Below are 27,105 nucleotides of genomic sequence, written 5' to 3'. Positions count from 1 at the left end.
AAAATTTTATATAGGCTAGATTTCTAGATTAGAAAACCGGAGAACACTTGTTAGGCTTTCTCCTGTATTATGAATATTTAAACGTTGACATTTTTAAAGTTTTGTGTGTCTATGCAGAACTTTTATTGGTGTTCTTATAGAGCACGTTACAGATTTAAAGCCAAACTTTAGGCAAAAAAAAAATCACAATTTCAGGAACCCAATTAAATGTCCTACTTAACTTATTACCGCCAGTGTCCTTAATGTGCACGGCTTAACACTATTCTCTTCCCAAAATCCAGGTAATGGGGCTCACCCAACTTATGAGTCAATGTAGAAAACATGATTAAAGTTATACATGTAGACTGCAAAACTGGACAAAATTGCACTCAGGGCATGGTATCGGCTGTTCCATTCACTCCTAATCTTAACTAGGAAAGGGGAGAGAACAGGAAGCAGTGCCAGTCAATCACAGGAGAACAATGGTGATCAGCACTAGATGTCATACTTTCTATCAGCTGTTCCTCTCAAGACCGGCATGAGGCCACCCCAACACCACAGAGAAAAACCAAATTGTGTAGCTGTCAGCTCATGGAGAAATATGGAGGCCCCATATCACATTTAGGAACATTCTCTTGTGCATTATCACAACATGAGGCACCATGCACTGTTTTTTAATGACACCCTAACATGGCTAACACACTTTGCTGAAAGAGGCACACTTCTAAGCAGCAAAACACCTAGCCAGGGGCTAAACTGTGTAGTAGTGTGATATACTGTCAAAAAAAGTGCAGGTTTGATGGCAGCTAAGGTGAGTGTCAGTCTATTCATTTTAAGTAGGCTGCCTATATGTGAAACAACTTTTGTGTTTTAACATACCACACCTTAGCGGTTAGGTTTGCTCCTTGCTGTCTGGTTCACACTGCTGCATTGTGGTAATGTGTGCACAATTATCACAGTGTGCGGCAATGCAGATTATGCACATTGGTGCACTGCAGTGCCATTAATTCTGAATGGCAATCCAATATATCTGCATTGCAGTGTACTGTAAAGCAAGGTATTGCACTGACATATTTTGTAGTTCACGGTGTCACAAAAATGGTGCGTGCATTTTTATGTACATTTACATCTGAGCATGCATTAATGCAACACTCAGATGTAAATAGGCCCTTAGTCATCTTTCTTCTCCCAATGTGCTTTGTGGACAATGAATGTGAAACAGCACATTGATAAAATCATCTGCTCTCCTCCAAGCATCTTCACAGTGTTCGACTATACTGAGCAAAACAACAAAGCTGAGAATGCCTTAGAATACTTACTCTGCCCCTACGAAGGTGAACAGTGTGCTAAAGGCCATTACATGAAGTTAGTATAAAGACATATTCAGGTATTTATACTAGATGTATTTTAAAATACATTTAAAAATTCGTTAATAAATACATTACTGGAATAAATGCATTATGGTCTTTGGGTTCCTTAAGTTTTTTTTTTTTTTCTTTATCTTTCTATTTTTTTCTTTCTTTTTTGGTCCATTATTCTTTCTTTCATTTTTATTTTTTTTTCTTTATTTTCCTAAAAAATCTTAACATTTTAAAATTTTACGCCAGGTAAATATGAAATATTGTATATTAATATTTCATACTTACATTTACAGCCAGCAGGTGGAGCTCTGGGCTCCTTTTCTCCTGTTTGCCAGGTTAGTCTTACCTTCTTTCCCACTCAAAATATGTTTACAGAGCTCAATGACTCAAACTTAAATTTACATGCACAAATTATTGAGTCAAAGAAGTGACTTATGCCCCTCCTTCCCTTTGACTTGCTCCACTGGAATTGCAATGAGTCTGAAGGTAACCTGCTTCTACTGTGATCCTATTTGTGCTCACCTTTTGGTGCTCTGTGGCACCAGTGTTAATGCTGAAAATTCTTATGATAAGGAAGTCTAAAGCTGAACTCTGGGGAAAACAAAGATCCTTCACACTGGACTCAACTGCAAGGGTTAAATGCTTGTTTTGGTCTAGAGTACCAGAAAAAAACTCTTTTACTTAATTGATAAAAAATTAAGCAGGGCAATAACTTCACATCATGATGTAGAAATCTTACAGAATGACCTGAAAAAAATAGAGTAGGCAACTACATGGCAAATGAGGTTTAATGTGGAGAAGTGTAAAGTATTGCACTTGGGGACTAAAAACATAAATGCAAAATACGCTTTAGGGGGGGGGGGAACCTCTGGGGGAATCAAAAATGGAGAAAGATCTGGGAGTCTTAGTAGATGATAGACTTAGCATGCAATGTCAAGCTGCAGCTGCCAAAGCCGGCAGAATATTAGCATGCATAAGGAAGGGGATATAATCCAGAGATAAAACTATAATCCTACCACTTTCTAAAACCATGGTCTGACCACATCTGGAGTATGCTGTCCAGTTCTGGTCGCCAATCCTCAGAAAGGATGTGCTGGAACTGGAGAGAGTCCAGAAAAGGGCAACAAAACTAATTAGGGGATTGGAAGACCTTAATTATGAAGAGCGCTTACAAGCGTTTGATTTATTCTCCCAGGAGAAGAGACGCCTGAGAAGGGACATGATAGCGATTTACAAATACCTCAATGGTGATCTCGGCATAGAAAAAAAATATTCAGTCGCAAGGAATGTAAGAGGACACGACGCCATACAATGCGATTAGAGGAGAAGCGATTTAACCTAATGCTACGCAGGGTTTTTTTTTTACAGTAAGGGCTACAAGATTGTGGAACTCTCTACCACAAATGGTAGTAGTAACTGCGGGGAGTATGGCTGGAGTATGGCTACTTTTAAAAGACACTTGGACGTACATCTCAAAGATCAAAACATTCAGGGGTATGGGAAATGAATACGTCCACACACACTTACACAGGTTGAACTGGATGGACTATTGTCTTTATTCAACCTCAACTACTATGTAACTATGATCCTCCGTTCCCACAGACAGCACTGCTAGAGGTGTCCTTACAACCTCCCCTCATATATGCCCCTACAGACATCGGTCCTTTGACATCATCAAGTACAATGCAGGGCCCATAGCCTTGTGCTGAACATGAGGATGCCAAGGGACAGTCCACCATTGGAGAAGAGGGGAGCGCTTACTGCCGGGGAGCAAGAGATTAGTTAAGTAAAACTGCTTTTTTCCGGAACCCCTAGACGTACACTAGAATATAACATTTGCAGTGCAGGATCAGCCCCTTGGCAAGGGAGACTTTTTCCTTTCCACAGAGATAAGCTTTCCTTTTTTTAATGACACTCTAGCAGCTCTATATTGTGGTCACCTACATCTTATGCAGGCGTATGATACACTTGAGTGAGTATTGGGTGAGGAAGCTTGTTCAGAAATTCTGGCACAATGCCCTAAATAAAGTAAATGTAGGAAAATGGGTATTTCTATTGCCTCTCCAAAGAGGGAGACTAATAGTGAGATTTACTAAAACCAGTGCACACATAATCTAGTGCAGCTGTGCATGGTAACCAATCAGCTTCTAACTTCAGTGTCTTCAATTAAGCTTTGACAATAAAACCTGGAAGCTGATTGGGCACTATGCACAGTTATGTGTTTTAGTAAATCCCCCCCAAGCGAGATGGGGATTTTTAAAGTGCCCAGAAATGATAAGGTGTATGGATCCATACACCTTTCACTATTCATCCAAGCAAAGATGGTCGCAGTATATGTTTGTCTAGTTTATGGTATCCAGTATGGAGCTTATACTCCTTCTGTTTTTATGTGGTTTTATATGTTTTTGTAAAATTGACTTATCATTTTCGGGCACTTTAAAAGTCGCCATCTCCCATAGTCTCCCCCTTTGGAGAAGCATGGAAAATACCCCTATTTATCCTATGATATACTTGACTGCTGTCCCTTGGTTTTCCTTCTTCTGAAACAAAACCACATGTATAAATCACATTTTTAGGCCTAGGCATTACAGATAGTCTACTTTTTTCCAGGCCCAGAATAACAACTAATAGAATGCAGTGCATGACATTTTCACAGCCACAGAATTCTATTCCCTTTAATGGCTCCCAGAAGCCAGGCAGAGGAAGGCCTGTGTTATTAGTTGACATTTAATGAAATAAAAGTGGTAAATGACTGTCTTGTAGGAAATGATGGGATAAGAAGTGAAAATCAATACAAAATTATTTATCCATTTTCCTTGCTTTTCTCAAATGTCATTTATGTAATGACAGTAATAGATTGATATATATTTTAAAACTGTAACGTTTACAACAAAAAGTAAACTTCAGTCAGTGTATACATGTACTAAGAAATTATATTTTATTTGAGAACATGCTGGATGAGTTGCACATTACAATATACTGAAAAAAATGCCATGTCACCTGGGAGACTATAATGGTATGCTGTGCATACTGGCACATTATGGCAACAGCCCATTGCCCTCATGCAGCAAACTTTAGTTCAGTTTGTAAGCTACATTGTGTATCCACACTTCCAGCGATTACCTGCAGTTAGGAACAGATTAGTGGTGAACACATCCATGGCTGATCATCTGTTCCTAACGGCAGGCAAGCACTGGATTTGTGGGTACATGTAAACAGCCAAAGACAGCCATGGCTCCTGTCAACCTGTCATTGGTTTGTACTGGCTTCCCAGCCGCAGTTGTTCCCATATACATATGATTCCAGCCGCAGGAATCTTCTGTATGCCCATGTGTATGTAGCCCAAGACTGCTACATACTAGCTCAGCATGGGCATATAAATATCAGTTGTTTTCATTTGTATCCCAATGGTGCATTGCTGACCTCCAGACAATGCTAGTTGACTGACTGCCATGCTAATCCGATGGCTATCTCTGCAATGATTCAGCCAGGTTTACTTTAAAGCTGAAGTTGGATATGTTTTACATTGGTTCATCCTGTAAGTATGTATGTGCCATACCTGTGAGATCCCTGTGGAAGCTGGAAGTCACTTTGGGCCAGTTTCTGTGCAGAGTCCAGCGCAGTTTTCATTCAGCGGTTCAGGTGCGAATTTGACACTTAACCAACAAATGGAGAATCAATTGAACCGAAGCCAGGGAGGATTCCACATTGGTCAGCATCATAATGAGGTCGTCCACGAACAGGCTAATCTTGTGTTGAGTACCATCCCACCTGGAACCCAGAGATGTCCGGAGTGGAGCGGACCAGTGCTGCCAGGGGCTCCATTACCAGATTAAAGATAAGTGGGGACAGCGGGCATCCCTGGCGCGTACCATTGGAGATAGTAAAGAGGGCAGAAAGCGCTCCAGAGGTATACACCCAGGCTGAGGGGGACGTGTAGAGGACCAATATGGCCGAGAGAATAGGACCCTGAAAACGCCGAAGGCAGACAGAGTTTGGGTCAGGTTGTCCCAATTGACTCTGTCAAACGCCTTCTTGGCATCTAACGCCAACAGGAGAGAAGGCATCTTCCAAGCATTGGCCAGATGGATGATGTTAACCATGCGCCTAGTAGCATCAGACGATTGCCTATTTTTCGTGAAACCTGACTGGTCGGGGTGGATAAGAAGGGGGAGACTGTCTGTCAGTCTTCCAGCTATGAGTTTGGCATAGAGCTTAAGATCGTTGTATAAGAGAGAAATGGGCGAATTTGACACTTAAATCGCACCTAAACTGGACTGAAAAACACACAGGACCCTTTATCAATTTGCACTGCAACCAGCTCACATTTATGTGAACTGGCTCCATGGAAAACTGGTCTGGTTCACATGCAATGCGAATCAGATGTGGTTCAAAACACATCAGATTCGCATTAATGTAAACCGATCCTTAGTGGGCATCGTAACTACAGCGATCTTCACTAGCTTCTAGGTCCTGTGCTGAGTGGCTGCTCCGCTGCCTTGTGAACACCGGAGGTCATTTGCAATGGGTGCCATTTAGGGAACACAATGAATGTTCTCAATAAAACTTTATCTGATTAGACAAGGTGTAGAGGCCATCACAATCTCCACCTTGTCCAATCAGAGAACACTTTGCATGCATTGGGAAAATGCAAAGTGTTCCCTGAATGGATCAAGGAGCTAATGCCTATCACTGTAGTAGCGATAACTACTACAGTGATTTTCAGCTTCCACAGGGATCCCATAAGTATGGCACATGCTTTGGCCAAGCTGGATCAATGTAGCTATGTGAAAATGACCATACCTAAACTTCAGCTTAATTTTATAAACTGCTAAAGTTCCTATCCTGAACGCTACAAATCAGCTTCCAAAAGTTGTGTAGGTTTACAGCTAGTTTATTGTGGGGAGAGGGGTCACATTTTGTACAGTAGTGTAGTCTATATTTTTATGGCAGGATGGTGTCAGAAATGGACTTGATCTACTGCTTACAGGCTCAACATTTTACAGAATTACTTTGAGAAGCCCATGTATATCTCACACCATCCACTGCTCTTGGCAGTGTTGTCAGACTTTAGTATAGAAAATGTAACACTTGTCCTGGTATAACTTCATATTTGCTTTGTGGCCTCTCTTCTCCGGGGAAAATGCTCAATGTTTCCTCATTATGGGCACACACAGCAAATAGGGGCGTATAGGGATTGTCAGCATGTTCAGTGAAAAGGTGGCAGATTTTTGGTGTTGCACTTTCCAGGACATTTTGTTCCTTTATTAAGAAGGAAGGAAAATAAGGATGTCTTCGTTATAAAGCAGTTGGCAAATCACTTTAAGCTAACTTTAACTATTTGCTGTTTTCCAGCAATAAAACTTCTGAATGCTCCATACTAATAATAATAAATATATATATATATATATATATATATATATATATATATATATATATATATATAAGCAAAACTTTCTTATAGCTGTTATTTTTCATTGTTCGTTTTTTTTCATTCAGCGGTTCAGGTGCGAATTTGACACTTAAATCGCACCTGAACCGGACTGAAAAACACACAGGACCCTTTTTTTTAATCCGCACTGCAACCAGTCCACATTTATGTGAACTGGCTCCATGGAAAACTGGTCTGGTTCACATGCTAAGCGAATCAGATGTGGTTTAAAACACATCCGATTCGCAGTAATGTAAACCGAGCCTTAGTAGGCATCGCAACTACAGCGATCTTCGCTAGCTTCTAGGTCCTGTGCTGAGTGGCAGATTTTTGGTGTTGCACTTTCCAGGACATTTTGTTCCTTTATTAAGAAGGAAGGAAAATAAGGATGTCTTGGTTATAAAGCACTTGGCAAATCACTTTAAGCTAACTTTAACTATTTGCTGTTTTCCAGCAATAAAACTTCTGAATGCTCCATACTAATAATAATAATAATAATAAAAAAAAAAAAATATATATATATATATATATATATATGCAAAGCTTTCTTATAGGTGTTATTTTTCTGTGTTCATTTTTGCTATTGATATTAAATAAACATTACAGTCATACAAACAACATCACAAGTGAAAACATATCCTGTTGGAAGAAAAATATTAAGGGGTATTCTTTCCATGACATAATGGCCACAGTAAGAGGCACATAGCTTCTATAGGTTTGAAAAGCAAAATGCAAAGAAAACGATTAGTATCACATGCTGTGTATGAAATATGTATATGGTATGCATAGGTGTGCGCAAATAATCATTACATATGGTGCAGATTCCCACTACTGCCAGGGCTCCCCCCATGTTGGCCCCCCTGCCCTGCAGTGCCCTGGCTTCCCTCCCCCCCTCTCCCCTGGCTGCTGCGGGGGGGGGGGGTGTTTCAGGATAAAGGGCGGGGGAAGAGGCTAGTAAATATGTATTTTACCGGCCCCTTTCTTTTCTAAATGAACACAATGAACATACTGTGTTAATTCATAATTGAAGCATAGTAAACTGTGTTTACAGGAACAGGAAGCCGCTCCACACAGAGCACTTCCCATTCATTCAACGTCCAGTGCAGCTGAGGCTGCAGAGAGAGGCATGTGTGTTTGAGCTTTGGGGTACACACCCTAATGCTATAGGCTGTGCACACCCATGATGGTATGTTTACTGTTTTAGCTACTAATCTTGTGGTTTACACACACTTTCTATGCTATACAGCCAGGCAGATGATACACATAGGTATTTATTAAAGAGGCATTGTCACTTTCCCCATTCATGGTCATGGCGGAGTGACGGTGCCTCCTGATAGCCCACTACCCAGAAAGATATACTCATAGATCCACTTTCCTGCTCACCACCTCTCCATTGCAGGAATTGAATCAGTTTAACCAGGTGAATAATTTTACAACTCCATTCCCATATTAGACATCCCAACTATGTTGGAGCAACTGAGCTCTGGTGGAGAGAAGGGTTGTTGAGGGAGCCCACATCTGTGATATACTGTACCTTGCTTAGGGTTCAGGGGCTCTGGGACTGCCACCTTATCCTAAATGTTGAGCAATGCAACTTTCAGTGTCACCTGATCAGCTTCCTCATTGAATTGCAATTCAGAATTTTTATTTCATTTTATTTTATTTTAGAAATGTTTGTTGAAGTTGTATAAGGACAGAAATGCAACTTTCAAAATCACCAGTTCATCAGTTTTACTCATTGGACAATGAATGAATATCTGACCTCCAGTGAGCAGGGAGCTGACCTAGAAAGCAGTAAATCTGACCCGAGACAGTAATCTGAGTGACCCTACTAATAACAGAAGTGTGAGTGTATCAGGTTGGCTGGCCAGTATGTGCCCTAAGATGCATGCCCGGAACACAGGCAGTTTTATTTACCTTCGTTTTCCCCTGACAGTCAGTGCTCTTCTCTTTTCTGACACTATAGGTTGTGAGTCCTACCCTCTGCATCCTCGCTTACAATGCTGCACCAATGGTCCTGCATTATACATGGTGACATCCAGGGCTTTTTTTTTCTCAGAGAATAGGTGCAGGAACTCCACCTTTTAAGTTACTTTGTGTCTCCGCCCCCTACCCACCTACGAGCACTAATCCTTGGTTCCACCCCTTCCAACCTCTGAGTACTGACCCTTGGTTCCACTCCCTACCCAGCTTCCAGTACAGCCACTTTTAGAGAATATAGAGCCACGTTTAATTTTGTATTGGAATGTATAGAATTAGGTTATGATAACAAGAAAAGCAATAAAATAGATCCAGCAGCAATAGACGCGCACCCCCCAGAAGCAGCAAAAGATCTCCCAGCAGCCAGCATCAATAGACTCTCTAGCAGCCAGCAGACCCCTCCCTAAACAGTAGATTCCTTCTAGCAATACTTAGCCCTCAGTATCAAAAGATCCTCCACCAGCAACAATAGATTGCCATGCAAAAATAGATCGCCTCCAGCAACAATAGATCTCCCAGCAGCCAGCATCAGTAGATCCTCCAGCACCCATCGGAGGTGCAAGAACTGCGTTCCCGCTGAAAAAAAGCCCTGGTGACATCAATGTGTGTGTGATGCAGAGAAGCAACCTCTGGTGAGAGGCTGTGCAGCTACAATAGGCCTGTGGGAGCTTGGGGTAAGGAAGTAAACTGCTTTTCCTGTTCTCTCTAGGCCAAAAAGAAACACCTAACCTTTGCAATGGAGGGGACTTTTTTATTTTGCCATGAGTTTTGCTTTTCTTAATGCATCCAGAACATTTAAAATGGATGGGTGATTATGGGTTGTGTTGAAGTATATGCAGGTGTCAAAAACAAATATGCCATGCTATCAAAGAAAAAATGGCATTGTATGTTCCGGCATTAATCATTGGAAACCCTGATCCAAGCATCTGCTTATGGAACTTCATAGATTGGATGGTATGTGATGTGTGCAGCGCTGTACAAACCCATCGATAGAATTGATTGCCCAACAGTGTGTGTGTGTGTATTATTGGTGGAGAAGTTCCTGTTGCGTTAATATCCATATTTTTGCCTGCATTAATGACTCTGATGTGTCACATGTACTCAGTGGAACAAAATGCACATCTTTCTATCATATTAAAGACTCTGTTTTTATTTTTTCTCTTGTCCAGGTTTGCAGAGAATTCCAGCGTGGGAATTGTACCCGAGGAGAAAATGATTGCCGCTATGCGCACCCAATAGATATTGCCATGATCGACACCAACGAGAACACTGTAACAGTTTGCATGGATTACATCAAAGGCAGATGCTCTAGGGAGAAATGCAAGTACTTTCACCCCCCTGCTCACCTGCAAGCCAAAATAAAGGCAGCTCAGCACCAGGTGAACCAAACAGCCGCAGCTGCTATGGTAAGGGCTTGCCTAGTCTTTCTCTGGAGTCTTGCTGTCTGGGGGCTAATTATCATGTACTTAACCCATTGCAGGGCCTGCAGTTATTACACTGCTACTCATGGCTGAAATTGCTTACTGAAGAAACACTGGAGCAAGTTTAAAAAAAGTAGAGGACCAAGAAACTTCTCTATTGCTGATATTTTAGGTGACTGCTGAAATCTAATTGCTCTAGCAATGGAGAGATTTCTCTTCACTTTTTAGAAATTGCTCCACTGTAAAATTATAGGGGGCATATATACAATTTTTACAGATTTAAGACAGTCTTTTCTGTTCTTTGTACAATTTATTCTAAAGTGTTCATTTTTTTATTCTTTTACAGTTTTTCACTGCTCCTTAGGGCCCTTTTCACATGGGTGTTGTCGGTGTGGAAAAACCATGCGGTGGAGTTGTGTTTTTAATGCACGTCAGCCTCCTATCAAAACCTAGCAAAGGCTGCTGGATGGCCCCATACATATATTTGTGGCTGTGGCAAAAAAAAAAAAGTCTGGCATATTGCTTTCATTAGGTGATACCACCTGCCAATGAGTCCCATAGAACTAAATGGCACCATGCTGCAATTGCATTGCAGCAGCATCTAATGAATGTGGTTGCAGTGCAGTGAAGAGGGATTTTAGCATGAAATCCCTCTTAAAAATGGCATATCACTTCCTGATCACTTGCTAACAATGAGCCAGCCGCTGCTAACAAATTTATCTACTGTAGATCACAAGACCGCAGCACCCATGTGAAAGGAGCCTAACTGGCAAATTTGTGTATTTTTGTAAATAACAGAAATTGCCTGTTTTTCAGCCTGTACATGTTATGTAAATGCCTCCTGCAGAATTATGGTCAAACTGCTAAATTATTCCATAAAGTACATATATACTGCATATGTTCTTGCAATACATACACCTTCGTATTCAAGTCACTCTGCTAACTCTTGGTTTAGCATTACTGGTCCTTTGTAGAAATGCGTTTGGGTGTCTTCTGAACTGACCTCGAACCCAAACTCCTTTTTTTTGAGCTTTGAGCTGTAGACTGGGTCATTCCTCAATCAGCATCTCATGTGGCTTAGAGATGTGTCTGAAGGACCCTAAACTTACCCCTACTCCCTAAAACAGCCTATGTTTACTAGGTGCAATGCTGATAAAATATCCAAAGATGAGGCTGCAGGTGGAGAGGTGGCATAGGAAGCTGCAATGCTGAACCACAACAATAACCTTATCAGAAACTACGTGTCACCTGTGTGCCTGTACAATGTGTAAAATGTGCAGAAACCATAAGACTGCCTGTACTGAATTCCAAATCCCTTGGCAAGTTAGGGTTGTCAAATGTCGAAATATGTATTTCAACTGTGTATTTAGCAGTTTCACTTAAAATAGTTCTGTCAAAATATGAAAATGGTCGCATAAGCATTAGATGTTTTGTATGAAAACATTTGTAATAACATTCACAGAAAATATGTTAAAGTGTCTGGAACTGATCATATTAGACGGAAAGAAAGTTTTTTTTTTTTTCGATCTTTCTTTACCCAAAGAAGAGACGCTTGAGGGGGGATATGATATCAATTTACAAATACTGTACTGGTGAGGACCCTAGCATAAGGAACAAACCTTTTAGAGAATGGGAATACAATAAGACACGTGGCCACTCACTAAAACTAGAGGACAAACAGTTTAACCTTAAAATACGTAGGGGGTTCTTCACTGTCAGAGCAGTAAGGATGTGGAATTATCTTCCACAAGCAGTGGTATCAGCAGGGAGCATTGATTGTTTCAAAAAACTATTAGATGGGCACCTTAAAGACCACAACATACAGGGGTATACAATGTACTAACACACACACACACATCATAGGTTGAACTGGGTGGATTGATGTCTTTTTTCAACCTCACAAACTATGTAACTATATGTACTGTCCAATATTTACATGGAAGAATACCAAACAGGCCCTAAAATTTTCTTTAAAGAAACAAACCTGGATAATGTGAAAGTTGAGATTATAGTACCTTGAGTGAAAATCTTCTGTAAATGATGACTAGATTCAGAGATATTGGAAGGTATACCTTCATGCAAATCTTGACTTTTCCTGCAAAGATGAGTTTGACCCTGCCCTCTCCCACCCCTTTCTTGGTCATTGAGACCAATATGAGAATCATTAAAGTACTAGTAGAGATGCATCAGTGTTTGCACAGCAAAATTAAAGTAGACCTTAAAGCAAAACTTTTTTTTCATTTTAGGTAGAGTAAGGGAATGTTATAACACCTCTCCTTTTTTTTGTCCCATTGAGGGCACAGACCACAATAAACACGTGAAAGGTGTTCTAGCCTCTCCACTCTATCCAAAACTTAAGAAAAAAATGCATGTAGTTATATTTTAAATTTATCATCAGCTATTGCTTCTTCTGTACACATGGATACTTTTACAAATTTGTAAAAGCTATTAAAAGTAAAGTTGTATTTCAAGCTAACTAGTCTTTAAAAGTGCATCTACAGCTAAAACTTTTTTGTTTGGATAGTGTGGTGTTGAGAGGAAGTGAAGGAAAAACTAATAGGGGTTTTAAATTTTTCACAGCATCCAAAATAGGAAAAACATTGGTTTTCGATGTTCTTTAAGAGCCGGTTCACACTGAGGCGACACGACTTCGGGGGGCGACCTGTGAAGTCGGGTGCACATAATGGAAGTCTATGCAAGTCACTCCGAGGTCGCCCCAAAGTAGTATAGGACCCTTTTTCTAAGTCGGAGCGACTTGTGTCGCTCCTATTAGAACGGGTCCTGTATTACTCAATGGACCGCGACCGACCGCGACTCGTCAGGCTGACAAGTCGCCTGACAAGTCGCGGCAGTGTGAATGGGCTCTAATTGTGTGCATATGAAATGTTGGTAAACACTGAGATAAAAAAAAAACGGACTTAATTCTCAACCATCCAACCAATGCAAATAGTGAATGTAACCGAACACTCACTGGGCTGCAAAAATATATATAAACTTTAATTAAAAAAAAAACACAGAAAAAGTACAAACCAAAGAGTCTGTGCAAGATAGCAAATACTTAAAATGGTACCAAACCTCACACCACACCCACCTTAAAAACATGTACACAACCACCCCTAGCACTCCACATATACAGAAGGACCCATATGCATGAAGTAGTAAAAAGATGTATGATAATAAATGTAAGAATAGTGAACCATTCAATACATTAATGATGGAAATGTTAATATTCGTATTCATGCAAACATCAGACATGTGACTGGTTGATCACAGTGCAGGCTGTGCTCACCATGCAGTGGTCACATAAAAAAAACTGCAGTCAGTCTATTTTATGATAACATACCTCCCAACTTTTTGAGATGGAAATGAGGGACACCGATTAGCAAACGTATGTAGCCTTTTGACATACCCCCCCTGCCACACCCTCTTAAAGGAGATTTATGCAAAAAAAAAAAAATGATTAGTTAAAACCACAAGTGGGTTTTTTTAACACTACTATTCCTTTATAATGGCTTTTGAAATTCACAAATGCAGCACCTTAGAAATTGGATGAAAGGTTTAGTATTGGCAAACAATTTTTGATAGCTAAAAAGTGTTTTTTTTTTTTTTTTTTTACACAATTCTATAGATCAGACCAGAATTAGGGACAAAGGAGGAGGAAGGAGGGACAGAGGAACTTTGTTCCAAATCAGGGACAGTCCCTCAAAATCAGCAACAGTTGGAAGTGTGGTTGATTATGAGAAATGTCCCTCTACCATACAATATATTGTTCTGTACCTGTAGTTAAATAAGAGAACCAGAACCTTCAATAAGTGGAAAAGTGGGTTTGATATTAAATTTGGCAGTGCCTCCACCCAGGACAAGGTCTCAAAACAGAGGGGATTCCCTTCCTCGGAAATTACCAGTAATTTAATCAAAGTAATTAAAAGCAGAAGAACTACAGCAACCAGGAAATATAACATTAACCATAAACCTAAATGCACACCAGTATAGAAATTATACAAGCTTTAAATATATTTATATTTAAAATATGAATACAATACACACATTTAATGTAAAAACTAATAGCAGCAAAGGGCCCTTTAGGAGTCCTGATGGAATTGTGTACATACACCAGGGTATATATAGGTATTTCTTTATAGAGATACCTACAGATTAATGATGTAGAAAAGTCCATTTGCAGGGGCCCCTGAGGATAATACAGTGAACAAAGTCCTAGTTATCTGGCATTATGTATGTGAGATAGTAATAGGACAGATATACTCTGTCATGAGAATTCAGCAATACAATCAAGAAGCTATGGGCAGCTTCAGTGAAACATAGAAATACTTGCATAATCCTCTCTTGATCTGGTATAAGTAGCATGGACAGGACAGAACATGTGGCTGGGACCACCTCTCTCTCCACTTATATTTTATATTAAAAATATATTAGGAACCCAGCTCAGCTGGTGACAACAGAAACTAGCTAACCTGTTATAGAAAGTTGTAAAAGACTTGGCGAGCCACTTCACCCACATCTGGAAAAAACGTGGTCATTTTTTTAGTGTAATTCAGCTTTCTTGCTCTGCTTTTTCACATTTTGCTAAACTGCATTATTGTTTAAGACAACGGTGTTCATGTCAAACACTGCCATTTCCATGTAAAATGCATAGTTTGACAATACAAGGGCTGTGTTTCATCTGCTTTGCCAGCAATCCAGACTCACCCCAATAGGGCCATCTGAACCTGAAGAAATGCAACCTTATGCGAAACCGGTTAAAAGCAGCCTCTGAATTGTAGTCTAAATTACTACATTAAAGTCAATGGCGTATCATTGACATGAATTTCAAACTTAAAGAGGTTGTAAACCGAGAAAAAAAATTTTTCTCTTCTTTACATCCTGAAAGAGAAACACATAATGAGCTAGTATGCATCGCATAGTAGCTCATTATGAAATACTTACCTTAGAACGAGCCCCCGCCGTGCCGTCCGCTTACCTGTATGACGGGCGACATGTATAGTCGCCCGTCTTCCGGGATCGCGGCATCCGGCCATCTGATTGGCCGGAGCCGCGGTGACGTCACTCCCGCGCACGCGCGCGGGAGCCGACGGTCACGGCACGGGGCTCTGAAGGAACGGCACGATCTGCCGTTCCTTCAGAGCGCATGCGCCAGTGACGTCACTGGCTGCATTAAAGGTAAATATCTCCTAAACGGTGCATGTTTAGGAGATATTTACAGTACCTATAGGTAAGCCTTAATATAGGCTTACCTATAGGTACAACTTCCTGAGGAGGGTTTACTTCCTCTTTAATAAGTGGGCAAACAGAATCAGGACCCCTGCCAAATTCTCACCACTCGATCTTTTATGTATTTCAACTTATGTCAACAGAATTGTAAACTAAAGGGGGATTGGGGCCAATAGGCAGGTTGCTCATAGGTTAGTTTGTAAGGTATGTTTAAATATGATAAAAAGAAGTGTTGTTATGTGCTAGTGCATTGCATACTAGCACTATATGAAAGACTTACCTGAAAATGAAGCCCTTCAGCAGTGCGCTGTCATCGCTGACAGGGCTTTCATCTTCACCCGGTCTTCCTTTCCGGGTTTGTGAGGGTGCGACTGTATGATTGGCCGAGCCACAAGGACATCACTCTACGTGCAGAAGTCACGGCCGTGGCACAGCTCTCGCTATGGTTGCCACACCGGCGCTGCTAAAGTAAATATTTTTCGCAAATGGTGCACATTTAGAAGATGTTTAATTTATAGCCTTATTATAGGCTTACCTGTAGGTATAAATAGAAAAAAGGCCTGTACTACCACTTTAAAGTGCTACTGTAACTTGAAGAATTAAGAGCTCTGTCCCACAATTTCTTAACCTAAAGTACTGGACAGGAATTACTAGGGTCTAAGAATGGTGAAGGGTAAAGTAAAACTATAGGCAAAACCTTTTTGTTTTTCAATTTTGGATAGTTAAGGGATGGATGTAACCCCTGCCAGATTGTTTTTGCCATCTGTGTCCCATTGGGGAGATTTACCTTCACTTCCTGTCCCATAGCAAAAACAAAAAGTGAGAGGAAATACTTGCCAATCCCTTGGGGCCCCCAAGGTCACCAAAACTAGTGTCCCCAGAGAAAGATCTCCCCACTATTACTTACAATGATAATGGTAACCGGGACAAATGGAGGGGGTGCATCTCCCTAAAAGAAACAGACCGTAATAAAAGCCTGATAGGTGTTCTAATCCATCTCCGCTCTACCCAAAACTAAAAAGACGTTTTGCCTTTAGTTATACTTAAAAAAAAAAGAAAAGTTTGCAGGTATGCATGTTTTCGTAACAATGTAGCGTTAGTTAATTGATGTCCCTGCCTGTATAACCTATGGTCTTTCAGGATTATGTCAACATCTAGAGGACAAGTAAGGACATTTTCTCTTAACATTACATACTAAAATAGTGTATTGGGACTAGCCAGCAGTTTGCAGTCTCTCGAGGTAGATTATGGTTACATGGCAAGTGACCTTAGTGACATGGGCACACTTTTTTGTTTTATTGCCAAGATTCTGTATGCTAAACAAATCCCAATGTTAACAGATACATTACATGGATGAAACTACATCTACAATCAACTCCATTGCAACTGGTGTTTATAGCTTTTAAATTCACAACCCCCCTTATATATTAAAGCTTGGTTTTGTCACCAGGATGCATGCTGACGTCAATGATCATTAACACACATTGACATGTGTCATGCCACACGTTTCTGAGTGTCTTTACTTGCATTAAAACGTGTTAATATTCTTTTTTATGCTTTTCCATTGATTAAAAACTTCATATGTGTGAATCCAGCCTTAAAATGTATTAGAGGCCAAAAAGTTATTTTTTGTTTCGGATATTTCAGAGGGGTTAGAACTTTTTTTTTATTTTTATTTTTTTTAATTGCGGTCTGTGTCACTGAGGAGACTGATCCTTTCAGTTTGTCCTGGTGACCGTTATCGTTGGGACATGGAAAATGTGAAATCCAAACATTTTTACGTTTGGAGCTTGAACATGAGATAAAGAGAAATATTTAAATGGGGACACCGGTTTCACTGATAGCTAAGGCCACATTCACTTGGGACCTTTCAATGCGTACTCTGTGCAAGAGATGTGTTTACCACCATGGAGATGCACAGGTGTTTTCATGCATCCCTCTTCAGGCAGGCCCATTGATGTTTATTGGGATGCAGTAACTGCACGGTCTTCACTACTGATTCTAGTGAGATATCTGTGTGGGTGCATGAACCCAAACGCAGACAGTATTTCAGATTGGAAGCAGCAGCTGTGTCTGTGCAACCACTGTGTCCCAGTAGACCTCAATGGGACTGCCTGGATGGGGATTGATGGGAAGCACCTGTGCATCCCTGTCCTGGGAAACTCAGCCCTTGTATTGGCTTCGGATTGCCCCTCGCTTTGGAGAGATTTCTTCTCACTACCTGCAGTGTAAAAAAGGCAAAAACACCCTAAAATTTTTAACATTCCCTAGTGAAATTTTATAATCCAGTTTTGGCTGTAGATTGACTTTAAAGCTAAATATCTATCTTAGCAAGTTTCTGCTGTGAACTGCCATTTTCTGACACATGGGCCCCACGCCAGCTCTGAAGTAGTGAAGTGATCTATTTTGCGGTGAAAATGAATAGGTTTAAATTAAATGGTTAGTTCACCTTTAATTATAAAACATCCCTATACATTACAGTGTCCTTGGGATATTTACATGCAGTACTTCATTTTTAAAAGAATGCTTACTTTATAGGCTGTAGATGGCAGGATGTAAGGAGCATTGAAAGTGTAGCCTCACCAACTCTAATGAACACTTGGCTTAATTCCCTACCCATGCATGCACATTCTATGCTTTCCCGCTGCTCAGCGTTCTGTGAGAGTGAAAGAGTGGCATGCACATGCCTGTGTGAACAGCCCTTTCTGAGCGTGTCTATTTTTATTGCCTTCTTGGTGCATTGTGCACATATCTCACCTCTGGTACAACTGTACTGCAAAATTAACAAATTAGTTAATTATTGCTGATGCTTTACGGACCACCCGATGCATCTTAAAGGAGAACTTTCAGGCAAAACAGTAAGCTTTAAAAATAGGTGTATACATGTGTCAGTTTTTGTATGCACTGCTGCACATCCAATATCCTAAAATGTCCCCACAAGACTGCCAACAGCACAATAATTTGACATCACCAGTATTTGCAATAGCAGTAAACACATCCTTACACAACCAATGCAAGTGAATTGATGTGTTTTGTTTTTAAAATTTAGTTCAAGTACCTATGTGGAGCTTGGACAAAATACCCAGTGGTTGAAATTTAAAGCTGAACTCCAGGCAAACAGCTAAATGTACTTATGAAATACACATATGGAAACAGTTTTAGTTGACAAAGGAGTTGTATTCCTGTCCATTCAGTCCTGAGGTTTATATAGCTCTGCTGCACAGCAGATCCCTGTCTGGCAAGGTAGACCTGATTCTTCTAGGCCGTGCTCTCCTTAAGCCTGTGATTGGACAGTAAAAGAAGAAGCAGCAAACTGATGAGCTCATCTTCCTGTCACTCTGCTCCTATCAAGATGTGCATGAACACTGCAGCACAACTAAGGCCCCTTTCCTATGGGGCGAATTCCGTCCATTGGCTCTGCCTGCTTAGCCTGGGATCTCTCCGTTAATCCCCACTGAGCAGGCAGATGGCAGGTCCATATCCGCTTCACTATGCAGAGCGGAGTGGACACAGCCCGCTTTCCTCTATGGGGCGGTTGGATGGAAATGGACCACCTGTCCCTTTCCATTCGACTGTCATCTGACCTGATCCACCGGACGGATGGGGAACGGATCCCCATCTATCTGTTTTTGGCGGCCCAAATGGGATGCCGGCAGTTGTCAGCGGACACATGTTCATAGAGAGCGGGATGGTCCGATCAGGTCCAATTGAAAACCCCGATCAGGTCCAACTGAAAACCCCGATCAGAACAATTGTGTGAAAGGTGCCCAACTGCTTGTGTTTCTCTCACTGAGTTTGAGCGCTGCTGTACAGGGAATAAGTCTGATTCCCTGTTCAAATTCAATATAAAAGTAATGATGTATTAATTACAGAGCTGCATTGTTTTGTGCTTTTATAATCATGCCATGGAGTTCAGCCTTAACATTACATGAAATTATAGTCAATTTTCTTGCTCACCCTGCAGTTCTCCTTTTATTTTTCCAGTAAGTGAGTCCAGGGGTCAGCAGACTGACAGTGATAATTTTTACTGTTTTATTATATTTTATAAGAACAGATAATTGTATCATGCACTTTAATCTTGTTTAAGTTTGGTATGAAAAAATACCGTATGTAGAAATTGGAAACATATGTAACATTGTGTGTATTCCATCCATTCACATGAAATATAAACCTTCTGCAGTTTAAATGCTTTTAGTTGGTATGCATCTGTATAAATTGATTTTTGCACATTCTAAAGCAGCAACCATTATTTACTCAAGTCATATTCACACCATTAATACAACCTATTGACTACTGGGTGTCACATTTAATAAAGATAATGATTTTCACAAGAGGTTATAGAATGGTCAGCTGTTATATTTCCAGCTTGTCTGACCAAGGCCTACATGGCAGCAGTATTGATTGATTAAAATCGAAAGCATAGAATGACTCAATTCACAAGTAATCACCCCATTTACTGCCGTCATATGAAATAGGTTAGGCGAGCAAAATTATGTCATTGGTTGCTGCTTTCTTGTATAAAATAAAGCTTGTTTTGTTTTAATATATTGCATTAACCATAGTCACCGTTCAACGCATGCTTAGTTTTTAATACATTGTATAATGCATTCTTTTTTTCTTCTTTTCACCTGTCCACAATGTCGCTCTTCTTATGACGCACCTCTGCTTGCTGTTTTTTGTTGTGCTTGATCACTATTGGCCCATTGCCATCATGTGCTCCCTGCCTGCTAATTAAGACTCAGCCAGCTGTTACATCACTGAAGCGACCCCGCAAGGCCACCCTTGACCTGGTACTTGGACCTTTGACCTTCTTGCTTTGCATGTAACCATTGACATGTGCATGGATTCCTACTCCTACAAATTGCATACATAAATATCTGTTCTCATACATTCATTGATGTCTCCTGGTTTGCAGCCAATGTTTGTTTTATGGAAACACTTCTATTGTCCCAATTTAAATAGATTGTGACATGCTTTATACACAATTATTACCTGTGAATTTTATTTTACAAGGAGGGTTAATATATTGGTATATAGTATCTAACAAAAGTGAGTACACCCCTCACATTTTTGTAAATATTGTATTATATCTTTTTATGTGACAACACTGAAGAAATGACACTTTGCTACAATGTAAAGTAGTGAGTGTACAGCTTGTATAACAGTGTAAATGTGTTGTCTCCTTAAAATAACACAGCCATTAATGTCTAAACTGCTAGCAACAAGAGAGTATACACCCAAGTGAAAATGTCCAAATTGGGCCCAATTAGCCATATTCCCTCCCCGGTGTCATGTGACTCATTAGTGTTACAAGGTCCCAGGTGTGAATGGGGAACAGGTGTGTTAAATTTGGTGTTATCGTTCTCACTCTCTCATACTGGTCACTGGAAGTTCACCATGGCACATCATGGCAAATAACTTTCTGAGGATCTGAAAAAAAGAACTATTGCTCTACAGAAAGATGGCCTAGGCTATAAGAAGATTGCAAAGACCCTAAAACTGAGCTGCAGCATGGTGGCCAAGACTATACAGCAGTTTATCAGGACAGGTTCCACTCAGAACAGGCCTCGCCATGGTTGACCAAAGAAGTTGAGTGCACGTGCTCAGTGTCCTATCTAGAGGTTATCTTTGGGATATAGACATACGAGTACTGCCAACATTGCTTCAGAGGTTGAAGGGGTGGGTGGTCAGCCTTTTCGGTGCTCAGATCATGCGCCACATACTGCATCAAATTGGTCTGCATGACTGTCATCCCAGAAGGAAGTCTCTTCTAAAGATGATGCACAAGGCATCCCGCAAACAGTTTGCTGAAGACAAGCAGACTAAGGACATGGATTACTGGAATGATGTCCTGTGGTCTGATGAAACCAAGATAAACTAATTTGGTTAAGATGGTGTCAAGTGTGTGTGGCGGCAATCAGGTGAGGAGTACAAAGACAAGTGTGTCTTGCCTACAGTCAAGCAAGGTGGTGGGAGCATCATGGTCTGGGGCTGCATGAGTGCTGCCGGCACTGGGGAGCTACAGTTTATTTGAGGGAACCATGAATGCCAACATGACTGTGACGTACTGAAGCAGAGCATGATTCCCTCCCGTCTGAGACTGGGCCGCAGGGTAGTATTCCAACATAACGACCCCAAATACACCTCCATGATGACCACTGCCCTGCTAAAGAAGCTGAGGGTAAAGGTGATGGACTGGCCAATCATGTATCCAGATCTAAACCCTATTGAGCATCTGTGGGGCATTCTCAAATGGAAGGTGGAGAAGCGCAAGGTCGCGAACATCCACCAGCTCCATGATGTCGTCATGGAGAAGTGGAAGAGGACTCCAGTGGCAATCTGTGAAGCTCTGGTGAACCCCATGCCCAGGCAGTGCTGGAAAAAAATGGTGGCCACACAAAATATTGACACTTTGGGCCCAATTTGGACATTTTCACTTTAAGGGTGTACTCACTTTTGTTGCCAGCAGTTTAGACATAAATGGCTGTGTGTTATTTTGAGGGGACAGCAATTTGACACTGTTATACAAGCTGTACACTTACTACTTTACATTGTAGCAAAGGTTCATTTCTTCAGTGTTTTCACATGAAAATATATAATAAAGTATTTACAAAAAATTTGAGGGGTGTCGGATTAAGGCAGAGTGGGCCCTAGGCAAGGCCCCCTTCCATTGACATTGATAGGGATTGCAATATACACAAAAAGGCTGCTAGAGATATAAACACAGAATGAATGGGCTTCATGTGACCTAATCCTAGAGTAATATTGCCTGCCCTCTGTGGCTCATGCTCTGTACAGTATAACCTGTAAAAGAGACACTAGAAAAAAAATACATATCTCTGTGGCCAAAGTTTTTTAAAGCTCAACTTCAGCCAAAACATGTTTTAGCTTTGGTTAGATATTCTCTAACAGTCTGCATTGGTGTAAATACTGCATACATTGTCTGTCTTATAAAAAAAACTGGCTACCTGCAATAGGAGGTAATATACTCATGGCTGGTATCCTGTGTCTCCTGCTGTTGTGCTATTCCAGCGCTGCAGCCTGTGCCAGGCTCTTACTCAATTAACACTTCTGGGAGCATTAGATGCCTCTGTCCCTCACAATGTGCTCTTCCATAAGCTGTGTCACTACAGGACAGAACAGTGACATAAGGTTAGAAAGAGGCAACCACATTGTGTGGCAGAGAATTAAGGCATTGGGACTTCCAGAAGTGTTGAATGCTAAAGAGTCTGGCAGTGGCTGCAGCACTGGAATGGTGCAAAGGTTTAAAATACGGGCTGCTGGAGTGGTGAGTATACACAGAGCCAGATCAGACCTCTTCACCAGGGTTCCCAGGTCCACTTGCATGCTGTAGCCAAAACAAGGTGGTCTTGCCTAAATTCTGAGTGAGTTTAATTATTTTAGATTACATGGAATTCTGATTGAGGGGTTAGACTCTCTTGATTGCCATGATTTGGCAGACCAGGATAATTTTGTGTGAAGATTTTTCCTTTAGGGTCCCCAAGTGTTAGCGGAAGCTAGAGGGTGATTCAACTCACCCACACCCACATAAAACTGAAATAGCTTAATTGAGCAGCTGTAATACATCCCATAATAAATATGTTGATATTTTTCTTATTATAGTTGAAACAGAAAATAAATTATTCCACTGTATGAATGTGATAATCACAATGATTATACTTATTTTACAATGCAATGCAATATTTTAGAGTTATAAAATAAGGCATTTCAAAGAGCAGTGTACAATATAAACTGCAGTAATTCGTAAGAGCCAATCCGAACTTATCTTTTAGGTGTTCTCTTGACAGAAATCTCAATATTTTAAATGGGATGCTGTCTTTTGCATATCATTTTTATGCCTTGGATGATTGAATAAGCTCAGTTGAATTGTTTGCCTATTTTTTGGTTAGATGGATAACTGCTTCATTTAGAGGCATGTTTCATATTTGGGTTTTTAAGTGCATCTCTGAAGGCTCTTTTGTTTTCCTGAACACCATTTGTTAATACTCCACAGGCATTTTTGGCCGATCAGTTGGTGATAGAGGGATACAAAAGAACGTCTTGGCTCAAAAGATGGACATCTAAGTCTGAATAGTGAGGGTTTTTTCTCATTGTTGGTCTTCTTGGCAAGGTGGAAGCACAGCATAATATTTGGTGCTGAAAAAAAATGGTATAAAGGAGGTGGACACCATATTTGGTTTAGTGATGAGGGTGTATCTTGCATGAGGCATAATTGAAGCCAACGCTTCTGACAATATTTTTGTTGGCTTAAATGGGGTGTGAAAGGGTTAAAATGTATGCTAGGTATTTATTGTTGCCAGATTTCTCCTTGCTTCCGGTCTCAGAGAAACAGTCAGACAGACCAAAGGTGATGTGAAATTTCTCTAATGGGCACAGACAGCAACAAAAATATATTAATAGAAGAGTAAAGAAGGGATAGAGCCTCAGATAGGTTTTTATTGCTATTTAAACCTTACTGTTTCTAGTAGCCCCTGTTCTCTTTATTTCTTGTCCTAAAGTCACACAGTTAAAATAGGTACAGCTAATATAATAAATACAGTATGTCATCCTAACAGTTAAAAACCTTCCTCACTCTGTTCAAACGAAAATGTTTTGCCTGAAGTTGGGCTTTAATGTTGCCTGTAATCTTACGTGTACCCTGATATATCTAATATAGTGTGTGTGTATATATGTATATACATATAATATAGTTCTATGTTAAATGGCTACATGTGCACCATAATTACATTTGCAATACACACACAGCCTAATCTGTTTTAAATCATTGAGCTGCAAACCAGATTTTCACCCCTGTAATGGTTTTAGTTTTGCATTGCTTTAACTCATGCCAACAACTCCTTCCCCTCTTTTTGAAGTGCATCCCTTTGTATTCGAAACATAACATAACTTATTTATCCCTCATCACTATGTGCTGTTCATGTACCAAGTGGCCACAAGTGGGTTTATTCTTCGAGATGCTGAAGTGTTATTGAACACACTTAGCTGCTGAAAAGTGTGGTATGTACACCAAAGAAAAGCAGTATAAAGTCTTGGAGCAGAAATGTAATTTTTGCTAATACTCCAATGAAGTAGCCACAGACTACCAGCTCTCAGTTTCTTTTGTGGCTGGCTTTCTTTCAGCTAGCTGTTCTGAGTTTTTATTACAGGGCCAACATTCTGATTCATTTTTTTTTTTTCACCAGTAATTGGCTGGTTTTTAAAATGATGCATTGAAAGCAGATGATAGAAACGTTTTTTTTAATTGAAAAGTTATATCCATCCACAGAAAAAACGATTCAAGTGCCCAGTGTGTGACTTGTACATGTTCAGTACATCAGTGTAAAAATGGGTAATGAGTCAGTTTGTGGGCCACAGGATCATGTCATGTATGTCTTTTCTTGATTAAAAAAAAAAAAAAAAAAGATTAAGAACAGAAAAAACTTTTACACAACAAAACTGACAATGTCTATGTTGTAATAGGATAAAGTTAATAATACTTACAAGGCAATTTATAACTGAAAACTTTACTAGCTTTTTTAAATGCTTTGTAAATTGTTTGTCAAACTAGTGTTTACAAGCTAAGGTTAAAAACTGCCCATGGGCACTCCATTTTAGTCAAGGCTTTTGTGATATTAAAGCCTATTAACCTCAGTCTTTCTCCTCTTTTGCTACTTCTGCTTTTCTGTTTTCCCACTTTGGCAGTCTTTGTACATGTTATTGGTTATTCATCTCTTGTCTACTTGCTGCATTGGCGTTCCTTCCCTCTGCCCTTCTATTTCCTTGTATCTCTTCCTGTTTTCATAATTCGCATGTCTGGGTCAAAAGACAACCGACAAGGGTTTTGGGGTCCAAAGATTTCGATAACAAGGACTACTATTAACACGGTTTGTCCAGTAGTCCAGTTGTCTAGGTTCATCTGCAATCCTCATTTGCAGCATGTCCAAATTGTAGTAAATGCATACAAAGGTCTGCGTAGAGAAGAAGTTGATGAATTTTATAACACATGTTTAGTGGGTCTTAGGAAGCATCAGGTGAATCATCAATAAAATAAATAATTTTCCTCCTTAGAAAGGCAAATCTCAAAAAGTTGATTGAGCACAGCAGCTGTAACATTAGTTGTATTTTATATCATGAATGTTGCTGAAAACTGGTTATCAAAAGGAAGAATGGGAAATCTATATTTGTAGCAATGGCAACTCTATCTAGTACATGTGGTTTGTAATTACGCCAAACAACCTGACAGGTAATTGTGCAGCAAATAAACCGTAAAAGATGGTCAAGCTATGCATTACCTCTATACATTTGTCCCTTTGTGTTTTAAGGGATGTTCAGCTGTCTAAAACAGAGTCGCATATGTTTGTACAGAGCAACATTGCAGTAATTTAACAAAAAAAAAGAAAAAAAACACAGAGAACCCGTCAATGATGCACTGAAAACCACAAGAGAAGGGGCAATATGAATGGACAGTGCAACAAGAATGGAACAGAGAGAAAGAGGCAATAAAAGCCACAAACAAAGAGGATGGAATTCCACAATGAGCACTTTTAAGCTTTACTTAAACCAGTGCAGCATTGCTTGATGAATGTTAGAGACAGGTGTGGTGCTTGCCAGAATTATAGACACACTAATTATTATTATACAAGATTTATATAGCACCAACTGTTTACACAGTGCTTTACAACTTGAGGGTACACAGTACAACTACAATACACTTTAATACAGTAGGAATCAGAGCGTTCTGCTCGTTAGAACGTACAATTTAATGGTCATGAGTCTGTTGATAATGTGTTTTTTAGGCACTTGTGTTAGTAGCAGTCTTGAGATGATCAGCTGGCAAAGCAGCAACTGTGTTAAGTTTCTAACAGCATTTTCCAGATTTAGAGGATGTTCACTGGTTTCAGTTTATCTTTTTGTTCAAGTATAGGTTTCCTAGGATTTACCAGTTGTTGCTCATTAGCTAGTTGTTACACCAGAGAATATGGATCTGCTTCTCATTAGCCAGGCACTGGATTGCTGTTAGACAGATGCTGTCACCACTGGATTCAACCAGCATAGGGTACCACTTATTCCAACCCCGCAGGGCCCAAAACGTTACAAGCTTTTGTGTTCTTCCTCGTGAGTCAGAAATACAGTATTTTAGAGGGTAGTGTTTCTTGATAGCTTGATATCTTGATAACAGTAGACAAAGACAATTTGTTTGTCATTAGCTATGGATGAACCATTTCCCTTTTGGAAATGTAACCACTTTACAGTCCCGTGGTGTTTTGGTTTTAAGATTAAATTTTTTAGATTTGTGCTGCTTTTATACTGCTCCCACTGTCTTGGCTATTGCTGTTAGAACTTCTTATACAACCTGATCTGGCCATACACTGTTATTTTTTTTATTTTTATTTTTTATACAGCCAGTGGGATTCCAACATATTCCTCCATCCACACAAACAAGGTGCATTGATGAATCCCCCTGCCAGGACAATATATCATAACATCTACACCCCTCACTGTCAAAATGCACAGACTAGTCCCTTCCAAACATGTCCCTTCAAAAGAAGTTGATCAAGCGATCAACTTCTTTTGAGTGGCACCTGCCACACACTGAACTCTAAAGAATCCAAAATTTAGTTTGCTACCAGAACTGGAATATAGTAAAAACTCTGCCAATACAGGACACTTGTTTTGGTGACAACTGTCCCAGACAGTTGGAGAG

General features: G+C 40.2%; 1 protein-coding gene across 5 annotated transcripts in view; it reads left to right on the top strand.

Annotated features, from left to right (window-relative positions):
- MBNL3 (muscleblind like splicing regulator 3) overlaps positions 1 to 27,105 on the top strand; it is a 207,148-nt gene that overhangs the window by 162,562 nt on the left and 17,481 nt on the right. For all 5 annotated transcript variants that reach the window (XM_082264449.1, XM_082264446.1, XM_082264447.1 and 2 more), the window contains exon 5: positions 9,921 to 10,157. In XM_082264449.1, coding sequence (XP_082120575.1) covers positions 9,921 to 10,157 — 237 coding nt within the window. The remainder of the gene's footprint in view (positions 1 to 9,920; positions 10,158 to 27,105) is intronic.

Source organism: Pelophylax lessonae, assembly GCF_965119305.1.
Source record: "Pelophylax lessonae genome assembly, chromosome: 7".
Taxonomy (NCBI): Eukaryota; Metazoa; Chordata; class Amphibia; order Anura; family Ranidae; genus Pelophylax; species Pelophylax lessonae.
This window is presented reverse-complemented; position numbering and strand designations above follow the sequence as displayed.